The sequence below is a fragment of the Ictalurus punctatus genome, chromosome 8 (genome assembly GCF_001660625.3).
Source record: "Ictalurus punctatus breed USDA103 chromosome 8, Coco_2.0, whole genome shotgun sequence".
Lineage (NCBI taxonomy): Eukaryota > Metazoa > Chordata > Actinopteri > Siluriformes > Ictaluridae > Ictalurus > Ictalurus punctatus.
The window spans coordinates 18,176,540-18,188,902 of NC_030423.2; the positions used below are offsets into that span (position 1 = coordinate 18,176,540).

General features: G+C 37.5%; 1 protein-coding gene and 1 long non-coding RNA gene across 10 annotated transcripts in view; one reads left to right on the forward strand and one right to left on the reverse strand.

The window, feature by feature from the left end:
* Positions 1-2,670: 2,670 nt before the first annotated feature.
* LOC124628430 (uncharacterized) lies at positions 2,671-6,755 on the forward strand. Its single transcript, XR_006982955.2, has 2 exons — positions 2,671-2,869; positions 4,980-6,755. It is a non-coding gene; the product is annotated as an uncharacterized LOC124628430 (long non-coding RNA).
* The window catches only part of ndrg4 (NDRG family member 4), a 42,831-nt gene continuing 36,797 nt past the window's right edge, over positions 6,330-12,363 (reverse strand). For all 9 annotated transcript variants that reach the window (XM_017474991.3, XM_017474989.3, XM_017474988.3 and 6 more), the window contains one exon: positions 6,330-11,329. In XM_017474991.3, coding sequence (XP_017330480.2) covers positions 11,175-11,329 — 155 coding nt within the window. In that variant the 3' untranslated portion in view covers positions 6,330-11,174. The remainder of the gene's footprint in view (positions 11,330-12,363) is intronic.

The window sequence follows — 12,363 nt, forward strand, 5'->3', positions numbered from 1 at the left end:
GGTTAACGGTGGTTGTTTTTTGCATACAGTCTGTGAAATTAACTGAAAATATTACATTTAATTTATCAGTAAATTAATTTGTCATGGCTCACACTGTGTTCCTAAATTCTGTCATAATTGACCAGCTCAAGTTTTCTCATGCCTACTTGTGTGTTATAATGTGGCACATTAACGTTACCATCTAAAAAAAAAAACAACACCTAAACTTCAACCGTATTCCTAAATATTTGAGAGTGTTTAAAAAAAATTTTGTAATTAGGAGCAAGAAATTGTTACCGTAGAGCCCTGACATTGGTCTCATTCGTGCACATGAGGCAAATGAACGAACTGTTACAGTAATTTAGAGAGAACCTTTTTGCCTTCGTTCTGAAATGCAGAGAAAAAAAATCTCCTGCCTCAGTCTAACAATCTTTCCAGCCTAGCAAAAAACTTAAGACACAGAGGGTTTGTAGATGTCAAAAGGTAATTAAACTTTATTGAAACAATAAAGTGAGACGGTCTGCAGAAAGTCTGAAATATACATACACAAACATGTCTTTTATATATTTTTCTGAAGCAAGTAAAATTATCTCTAGGCAGGGCATTCACCTTTTCTTTCTAGAAAACAAACAAATCTCCATTGTCTTAATTCATTACTCATATCTATACGATATCTTACATTTGTGGTATATACGTTGTCAGTTGTATTTTTGATTAGAAAACAATCCAGATAATAAACACAAGTCATTTTAAGAGAGATGTTAGTTTGTTGTGAATAATAATTAGAGCTGCAACAACTTCGATAAAAATCGATTATAATCGATTATACAAATCGTTGTCAGCGAATCTCATTATCGATTAGTTGGTCTGTGCGCGGTATATTTACTCATTCCGTTACTTCGGTTCCGAAAACACGCTTCGGAGAGTGTAAATACTAAAGTTGTGTCCCAAATGACGTACTATACACTTTCACTATGCACTATCGTCTAGTGCAGTGTTTCTCATCCGGGGGTCCGCGGACCCCTAGTGGTCAGTGGTGTAATTGCAGGGGGTCCGTAGGAAAGTTTTTAAAATGTTTAAATAATATTGTGTATATAAATTTTTGTTAAATGTATCAAAACATATTCAAATGAGATGTTTTAAAATGAATCAATTTGGTTAATCGCAAATATCACGTTGGCTGAGCTGACGATCGTTCATTGATGGATTTATTTTATATTCATTTATACAAATGAAATAATTTGCAAAAACCTATGAGTGGTAGACAATTCAAGTGTCGCATTGATGGATAAAATAAACAAAGGATAATTGAGAGAGTCGAAATTAAATGTCACACCAACAATAAAAAATAAAAAATGTAAAAAATAAAATCTTAATGTTTTGATTAAATTTTAATGTTAATATTATTACTGTTAAATATTAATAAAATAAAGCAACATATGTAGAAATGACTTTTTAATATGTAGCCTATAATTGTTGTGGAGTGAGGGGGTCCTTGTGGATTGTTCGAAATATGCTAGGGGTCCAAAGCTCACAAAAGGTTGAGAACCACTGGTCTAGTATATGACTTTTTGACTTTTAGAAAGGTAATATCGTCTCAAATTGAACACATTAGTTTTTTACTAACCTCAAAGTTCACCCTCACCTGATTAATCGATTAATACATAATAATAATAATAATAATAATAATAATAATAATAATAATAATAATAATTGGCCAACTAATCGATTATGAAAATAATCGTTAGTTGCAGCCCTAATAATAATGAATGATACAGACATCTGGTATAATTCTCTGATACTACAATAAGGAAATTTACTGATCCTTTATTAGTGTGCTGATTAATTGGGAAGAAGTTTCCAGTCTTGGTTCTGTTTAGACTGTTTAAAAAGTCTTAAAATCTTAAATATATTTGAACGAAATCAAAGTGAATTCTATTGTTTGCTTATTTTGCCATTCAGGGCACGTTTATCAAAGTTTATCATGCTAAACTCAGGTTCACAGCACAATGTGTGCAATTCCCTTCATAAAATCTCTGAGTAAAGAGTAGTAAAGAGAAATGGAATAGCAGTCAGAAGGAATATAAAAAATCTTGCCTGATGTGTATTTTTCTGTGGTTTTACAGGAAAAATAAAGAAGCTAATAGAGCAGCTTGAAGTACAGAAGAATAACACTTCTGGAAATGCTCAGGTGGAGCACCTCCACAAGCTCCAGGCTCCTGCTCCACCCACTGTCCCCAGAAGAGGTACCTCTCACACCACTGCTCATATTAAACAGTTTATCATCCACTAAACATACTGAAGCAATTGCAGTCAGCATCTAATAAATACACATATATATATGTGTGTGTGTGTGTGTGTGTGTGTGTGTATATGTGTGTATATATATATATATATATATATATATATATATATATATATATATATATATATATATATATATATATATATACACCCATCAGTATATTTCTTAGTTTGGAAGCTGTGATCTAAGAAACACCAATATCTTTGCCATCGCAGAGGAGATGTTCTTGGAACTTCTTATAAGAAATCGCTCCATGTAATACTTCTCTCTCAATGTAATACACGCATTTCTTATATCATTGACTCCCTTACATACAGACAGCAATACACAATGACTTCATAAAATTCTAATTCTAATTCTAAATTCTTGATGATTCTTACCAGTCAGTGGCAAGGCTACATTGGTCTTTTGCTCTGCATAATAAAGAGCAAACTGCATGTTAACACGGCTTTCAGGGTGAAACTTCCACGAGCGTCCTCCGGTTTGCTTGTTGTCCAGAAAAGTTGAAAAGACTCACGCAGCCCAGTCAGGAGACACCAAATTGTCGTGAAAATTAGACAACACTCGCAGACTTGTCCTCTGAAGGTAAAAAACGGTTTATTACAGAAAGATGGTTAATACAGGATAGAATAAAGCAGGATAGAATAATGAGAGCACTCTGAAGTGCTTGTGCTGAACCACTACTATATATATATGAAACACAGAGCATGTCACACTTCTGTGTACCGATAAATAGCAGTTTGAGTCAGTTCAAACAGGCTTTGTTTTAGGGTCTTAGAAGATTTGCAGATGAACCTTGAATAGAAGAATATGTTTGTGTCTCTGTAAGCAGATAAACATTCTGTACTGATCTCAGTGACATGACATGGCCTTCTTAGGCATTAACCTCAGATGAACAGAACAAGAACAAAATTATTACAAAGTAAAAATTAGTAATTTCCCTGACACGCACAAAAGGGAAAGAGCACTCCTCCTGCAACTGCCGCTATGGTGCTGAAGAGACAGCTCTGCTTCAGCACCACCAATGTTTGGAATGCCTCATCAACCAGAGCACATGTGAATCTGGTCCCTTCTCCCTAAGAGACATCTTAGAGGTGGTTCAGCCTGGCCAACTTGTTGATGGGACGATTTTGTTGATGCTGCCATCGTTCAGCTAGTCAAGATGGCTAAACGTTATGCACTGGCTCAACAAAATATCAGTGCTCAGCACAACAGGCTGATGTACACACTGGTCAAACTTTTCTGGCTGAGGTTACCTCACAATACTCTGGCGAGCCCAATAAAATAAAAATACTTTACTATGTGTAATGAGTTAGTATCTAAAACTGAACATTTGCTGTGCTATTACAGGCGCACAGTACATGTCAGTGGCAGTTGTTTTGCTAAGACGTAATCACAAACAGGTTATTTTCTGTACAACACTTTGAAGATCACTGGTGCTTCTCATTTTTTATTTGCATCCACATTTCCTTTCCTCGCTTCCTGTCCTCGCATCTTAGCTCCACCCCCTTAGGATGTGAGAGAAGGATGCAAGGATGAGATGTGAGGACAGAGGAATCGAAGAAGTCAAATGGAAATATCCTTACTCTCTAAAGCGTCACTTCAAAGTGACGTCAATTAATGATGACTGTTCAGCTGGATGACCTCACTGCACTTCAGGGATCTTCCGTTATGCTTATTATTTTTTTTTATGTGCCATTATGTTGTTGGAACAACATTCTTAATAAAGCAAAATGCACTGATAATGTGTGAAATGTCTGGAAACCCTTATTAAAACTGGCTAAAGAGAGCGATTGAATTAATTTAACAGAAACATTTTGAATGTTAGTAAGAATACAAATGAGCTCAGGGTCAAGCTGTGTTGTCGTTGGCTGCCAGAACAACAATAAACTGAAGAAATTCCTGGAAAATACTGTATTGTACCTGTTTAGGTGGATAAAGAAAGAACAACCGTCGACAGATAATATTACCGCTGGACTGCCACCTAGTGGATAAAGTGCGATTATTTTTGATGAAGGATGTTTTTACATTTATTTGCTATTAATAATATATTAAATCGGCCTGCATTAATAATGATAAATATTGTCCGTATATTACCCCAAATATGATGAGCTGTATTCAAAATATTCATAGATGCTGACAAAAAAACAACAACATTTTAGCCTATTTCACAAATAACTCCGGTTGAGTGTTAAAACTCGTTATCTCAGTGATGGCTCTCTAAATGAATTTACACGAACATGCACATTTAACACAGTTTATTTAACATCCAGGATGTTTGTAGTAGTGTAATCTCCGATGTAAATATAATTAGGAATGCTGAAATTACGTGTCTGTCTACGTTTCATGTCATACAATATCATACTAAATACCAGTGGTAACTATGGCAACCTGCAGCGGCAAACATTTGGTTCCGGTTGTGTACACGTTGCCAAAAATGGGCATATAGGGGATGTTTAACATAGTTTTCTTTGGAGGAAAGCCATTTTGATGCATTATTGTGAGTATTTATTAGAAAATCAACTATTACGTTTTTTTTCCACCACTGCTCTTAGCTGCTATTGAACCAGGGCAGGCCTGGGAGCAGAAACATAATTTGTTAAACCCGGTAATTAATCAAAATAGAGGCAGAGCCGGGCACAGCATTTTTTAATGGTTGTTTTTGTGTTTAAACTGTGCAGTTTCTTTTTTTCAGTTGCTCAGACACGAGTTTACAACTGAGGTGCTGCAAACCACATGAGGACAAAGATGACCTGAAAAGTAACAGAAGATCAATGAATCATCAGAAGGATCAACAGGCCATGCTGACTGAAAAACCCACAATCTATAAGGTTCTGACTGTGCAGGGCACTACTATGCATCTTGAATCTAGACCTGTAAAGGAATCACCAATGCTTCCAGAGCCATGTGCAGCCACCAGTTTATTACCTCTGCAGACCAGAAGTGGGGCTGCGATTCACACATCTCTCTGTGCTAAGGAACATCAAGGACAGAGAGCGGTGAAGATATCACAGCCTAAGAAAATGATTAAAGACGAAACAAGCAAATCCAGAAATGTGGCCATAACTCAGCAAAAATGTATTGATGGGCAGAATTCTCTCTTTGGCAAGCAAAAGCCAGGACATGAAGGAATGATGAGTAATAATCCTAATAATAAAACTGATCAGGGGTGCCACAGTGGGACAAACAGTAACATCCCAAAACTCCTAAGTGAAGGACCCTGGGTTATAGATTTTACAGCATTCAACAGCATTTGCCCAAGATCCAAGAATATTGAATTTGACTTTATTTGCCATGGGCCACCATGTACATGCAGTAAAAGTGATCCCTTTGGACCCTGGTGTGTTGAGGAAAATAACTGAATAAAACCTCTGTAACTGTACAAAAAAACAAAACAAACCAAACAAACAAACAAACAAACAAACAAAAAAAACAGTATACTATGTCCATGTCAGTTTGTATTATCTCAAATTCTTTAGGATAATGAGTGACATTTGGCCATGCTCTGAAACACACAAGACCTCATGACACACAAGCTCAGAAATCACAAGAATTCTGCCACCATTTGTTCTATGAGAAGTTCAATGTCATGATGTAAAATTTGTCCTAAAACCTAAGTGGAAAGTAGTTAGTTTAAAAGGTGAAGTTATAGCTTTATCTATGACTGTTACAAAGCGCTGACAATTGAGGCTACTTCAATAATTGTTAAGCAAACATCACCTTACAGAAGCTAATATTTTGAATCGGTTTATGATTAGGCTAAAATGTGGAGAATCCCTGTGGATTGGCTGTCCCCATAAATTAGAACATGTGTATTAACATAAACTGCAGTAGTAGCTAGATATGTTTGGTTTGTCTAGTATTTTATTTTATTAAAGTTGTAGATCCAAAGATTATAGTCTATGCCTTAAGATGAATAATTGTGCATGCAATACTGCTGTATTCTTGAAATAAAACATGCTAACAACTACTTTGCAGAATATGTTCTGTATACTGTAAGAACAATCCATTACAGATACACCACACATAGACACGGGACAAGAACTGTCATTTTATCGTTACTTTCTTGTTTATTTATCGTTGTTACATGATCAGTACACATATACTGTATTGATGGCTTCTATATAGATTTACATTTTACATGAACACTTGTTTTAATCAGGCAGGAAAGGTTCAGTCCTACTGACTTCTTTTTGAGTTCTGAAAGGAAGAACCATCTCAAAACACAACAACTTATTTATTGCTCAATACAAAAATGATGGATAATAATAATAATAATAATAATAATAATAATAAGGTTGTGGGGATGTGAACTGTATACCTTCACAAGACAAAGCAATCCTTTTTGCTTGTTATAATCTAAAAACAGCGAATATCTACAGCAGGAAAAGAGTGATGAGTGCTAAGGTAAAGTTCGGGAAGTGAAAAGCAGGTCACGGAGTGCTGAACCCAGACTGTTGAGGTGTTTTGGGACGGAGTCACACTGACAACATCCTAGATCATGTTCAGAGTCTCATCTGGCATCAGTTCCATTTACTACAGTGTCAGAGACAAAACCTGACCTCGAGTCAGTGGTGGGAAACACTCGGCTATGTGGAGAACAGGAAGCATGCTTAACAACTGGCAGACAGAAATAATGAAACACAGTCTCGGGTTTATACATTATCATGCAAACAGAGGCAGGATAAAATTACGGCTTGTCCAATCTCAGTCTCAAAACGTAAGAACCTTTTTTCTACTGGTGGCTAACCTGGTCCGTTTTTACTCATTAATTAAAAGCAGTAATTTTATCTTCATTTCATTACTTCAATTGAAATGTTAAGCCTACATCCTTTTTTATACTTTATTTCCATTTCTGCTCTGTTTGATTTTCACATGTGCTACATTTAAACACGTGCAATATTAATTGTATTATTAGTATCATTATTACCTCATTCCCTTGTTTCTAATAGAAACGTTTCGGTCAAGCACCGTCCAAAGAGTCGAACACCCTTCATGACTGCCATATTTGCTCTCTCGCTCACACACACTCACACACCCCCTCTCTCCTTTTCATATAACCTACAAAATACAATTTATTTGAAATCTGCCATATTCGTCGTTCTATTTGGATAGCATATGAGTTTGTGCCCTCTCGTGTGCTGTAGGAGTGGTACCTCGACAATAACGAAGGAGACCAGGGGTCGATTAGCCCTTTGGGGCGACTGCATGCATCTGTAAGGGTCGGGGCACCTTGAGTTTTTAGGGGAAGGGAGTTTTGTGGGTTTGGGATTTGCCCTACATTCCAAGCTTGGAGCACGACACTCCAGAAAGCCCCACCCTTCACAGACACACATGAACAGGAAACACCCCTGCAGTAGTGAATATAGTGATTACATCACTTCCTACAAAATTGAGGAAGCTGAGAGAAGTAACATTCAGTAAGGCAGTGAAAGGGGAGGGGGCACAACGAGCATTCACACCTTTCTTATTGAAAATACAATCATGGAGCAGCTCTAGCCAATCATTTCACAGCTCATGTGCTTAGCATCACCCATCAGTGCAGCTTATTTTCACATTCATTTGTTCATCAGGGAACCAGAGAAGAGCCTGAATGCAGAGTGGTTTTACAGAACCCATGTGTGTACAGTACTTTGGTATACACTTCCTTTGAGTTAGATGCTGTAAGAAAAGCACGGTTGCTGCCTTCCAGTTCCACAGACTGGCTTATGACCTATGACCTCTCCATCTGCACACAAGTTCAGCCTCAGTTCACAGTTCCGGTTTGGTTCGGGTCAGAGGGTGATTGTCTACAGAAAGGAAACCGTGATAAACCGATCCCAGGCAGAACCACTTCCATGCCAGAGGGGAGTGCACACTACAATGAGCATACTAAAATATAATGTGTTGCTGCATCTCAGTTCACCTACTATCCATCCTAAATAGTATCCGAGATTAGAATTGGTGCTTCCCAAATCGTAGTATATTGAAGTGAGTATCCAAAAGGTAGCGGGATGGTCTACTATTTCTGGTAGATCTTCGAAGTGTGGATCTACGGACACTTTTTCAGCTAATACTGCCCACAACTCCTTGCGTGAAGGAGGAGTTTTTTTACTGTTTGCTTTGCCAAATTCAACCTGCAAATATGGCAGATGGGTGTAACCTCGGCGATGCGTCTTCAGTATTTAAGTGTAAGAACTTAAATGTTAAGCACTAACCAAACTTTTTTATTGTCACGTAAGATTAATGGTTGGATGTTGTGTAAAAAGAGCAGAAATGGGGGGAACCCCCCCCCCAAAAAAAAACACACCCTCAAGGCTATGATCTATTACTTTTTAATGGAAGTAGACTGTGCAAAAAGAGTACCATGTTTATCATAAAAAATAAAAATTAAGTCAAGGGAATAGTAAATTAAATGATCTAGTATAAATTACATAAGGAATAATGAATGAAGAAAAGCTGAAATGCAAAGAGGAGTTTGTTTGTGTGCACAACTCAGCAACAATGTTCTCTTCCATTACATGGCATGTTAGTATGTCCCAGTACTTGGATACTATTTTGCTACACATTGAAATTTTTTTACTTTTTCTTCACAGAAAGAGTACATACTTTTAGTACATAGTACAAGTAGGCGAATTGAGACGCAGCCTGTGCACTGTTGGAATAGTGCACACTCTAGGTAGTGTTGATTGGAGAAGTCTATGCTACAGTTGTGTACACTGCAATCACTGTAGTAGAGTTAAAAGAATATTAAAGAGTGCACTACCAGGATTCTTTGGTAAAGTAATGCGCACTGCTACACTCAGTACAGGACAGGGTGGAGTAAAAACTGTAACAGCAGTGCACGCTAGAGTTAGTGTACTTTACAATTAGTGTACTAGATTTGGTTGAAGAAATTATGTACGTGGTAGGTAATGTGCACTAGAGTTAGTGTACCAGGACCTGATGAAGGAGTGTACACTACAATACAGTGAGTACACTAAAATCAAATAGTACTCACTAATAGAGTAATACACTAAACCTAGGGTACTAGATTCAAATGTAGTTATCATCACTAGTGGAGTGTACACATTGTGAGTATGCAACATGTAAATAAAGCAGACACTAGAGTAGTGCACACTATAGTTAGTGTACTAGAGTAGGATGAAATAGTCACGGCTAAAGTCAAACAGAGCTAGAATAGTGCGCACTACTATAAGTGTACTACAGGTGGAGTAGTCACTGGTTAAGTAGTGCACACTATGAGGAGTATGCTACATTGAAGTGAAGTTACGGGTCGATTAACAAACATTACAGATAGTAAATTAGATTTGGATGGAGTGATCATGGCAGGAGTAGCACATACGTCACTGAGTATACTACAGTTGAAGGGTGTAGTCACTTTCAGAGTAGTGCACTACCATTAGCGTATTAAAGATGAACAAAAGGTGTCATGGCTAAAACAGTGTACTACAATGATTATATTACAGTTAAGTGATGTAAGCACTGCTAGAGCTACAGTTTTACTAGACAGAGTGGATAGAGTCATTAATAGAATAGTTTTCACTACTATACTCATGCATACTAGAATGAGTACACTACATCTAACTGAAGGAATCACTGGTATAGTAGTGCACACTATAATTAACATGTAGTACTTACTTAGCAGGGTAGTGCACACGATTTTACTGTTTTAGAGTTTTGTAGTTTTATAATACGATCTGAAATCATGTACTAATGCACTGCAATAAGTTAATGTCAAAACAACATAGCTTACGAAATACAGAATATCTGTAATTGATTTTATACGGAAAGGAGTGTAGGGTGCTATTTCGAGCACATCTTTATCAGAAGTATTTTGAAATGCAAATGAGCTGTGATGATTGGCTGAGAACTGACATCTTCAAACTTGATTGGCTGTAGCCTCAATCAAACAATCCTTTTGCTCATGGCTAAGACAGAGAACTGGAATTACAGTATGCTTCCACAGGACATCCCTCAACCCGCTTCCTGCTTTTAAACCCTAAGATGGAGAAATTCATGAATAAATTTAGTCGCAGTTCTACAGTATAACACACAGACCCAAGAGTAGCCAGCTTCCCGGCCACGGTAGCTTGCTAGCTAGCTAATTTTTATTATTATTATTATTATTTTTAACCAGAATGAAAAGAAAACACACATCTGTTTGCCTTTGGTGTATTTTGTTATTCAATCTAATGTGTGGTTTTCCACTTCTACTTAATATTAGCCAGCTACTGTAGACTGCAACCATCTGCACTGTGGAGCTGAAACTTCCTTTGCCTTTTTACTTTACCGTTACAGGATTTCTAGAGAAAGTCACAGCATCAACTCTCCCCTAACACAGTCATTTCAATCTGAATAAACATTTTACGTGGTGAAGATTTATAGGCCTTAATATTTTTGACAAATAAATGTGGAAATGTCTTAAGTTCCATTAGTAATGTATTTACAACACTGCAAACATCCACCATTAAAGGAATGTCAGGAAGATTATGCAGACTTATGTTTTTTTTGATTGGATGAAAGCACTCAAGCTCATTGGTTAGTCATGAATTTCTCCAGTTTATCCGAAAAAAGAACACTCCCCATTTTTTTATTTTTGTTTGTACGATTTTGTTCTCTTTTTTTACTCAAAAATCCATCTGTGCTTTAAAGCCACCAGTCAATCCTGGAGACTGTGATAGGACATGAGAGCAGGAGATGATATGAGTTGTTTTCAGGGCTCGCATGATGTAAGCAGGACAGAGGAAGACACTGGAGCAAAAACAGAAACACACAGAGGAACAAATCTCTGCCCTTTCCTTCAACTCAGTCCCTACTGCTATCTGTTTCATGCCCTCCATCTACACGTGTATATGTGTGTGTGCGTGTGTGTGTGTGTAGGTGTGTGTGTGTGCACATGTGTGTGAGTTCAACAGGACACCTCCATGGTGTGGCTGAGCTGACCCACGCCCTCGGTGCTGTCAGAGTGTGTGCATGCTCGGTTGCGGGAGCCGTCCACAGAGCCGCCGCTGGTCAGAGAAGCAGTGCGAGAGCGTGCCAGTCGAGTCATACTGGCCGAGGGCACTGAGAGAGAGAGAGAGAGAGAGAGAGAGAGAGAGAGAGAGAGAGAGGTGAAAACAGAAGTATGATGGTGCTGAACTGCATGCTATGAAGCGAGGAGGGTGGTTAGGATGGCATGCTAGTGTTCCTTATAGTAGCTCATCAACCTGTATTCAAGAGTGAATGTCAGAATATAAGATTTTTTAAATTAATCTTTTCTTTTTAAAACTTAAAAAACAGTTTCATGCAATGGAGAAGGGCAAACCCAGTCCTGCGCTCCAATACTGTTTTTAAGTGTCCACTTCCCCGCACGAGTCAGTAGTATTCCCACCTCAAGCCCAGTGTTCTCCGGATGGGCATCAGATCCACACTGACTCTAACCTAGATAAAGCTCTTACTGAAAGTGTGTGACTGGGTGAATCAATAGCTATGGTTCCATCCACGTGTTTTTATGCAAATTTTGGGATATTGTATGGATGGAAACACCAGATGCAAATAAAATCTCCAAAATGCACATAAAAAACATAAAAAGAAGAGATGCACATAAAAGTACGATGGAAACCCATTTATCGAATACATTCCTTGATGTGCATCAAAAACATCACATGACTTTGCCTCAACAAATCAGGTGAGTGGGTAAGTGGCTCAGAAAAGTAAAAACGTTGGAGATCGAGATGCGCCAGTTTCCCCGGAAGTCATAATTGAATTAGAAACATGGAATGGAAACGGTGCTTTGTTCACAAATGTTTTATGTGATATTCCAATTTTTCACATACTGTAAGTTAAATTTGCAACTTGAATTGAAACATAACTAATGCTAATCACCCCAAAATAAATTTTTCTCCTACAAGTCCCAAAGTGTTTTATTGCACAGCAATTAAGCAACACTAACAATTAGCTATTTATTAAAGCGCGACACGTTATACATATAATATTATTTTATCAATTAATATTGTGCATCATTGATATCTGCAAAACAAGTTAGTTATCACTTATGTTATAGGAATTATAGTCAGAGCTACGGTTACAGAAAATGAACACCTTCTGACCGCTCAGAA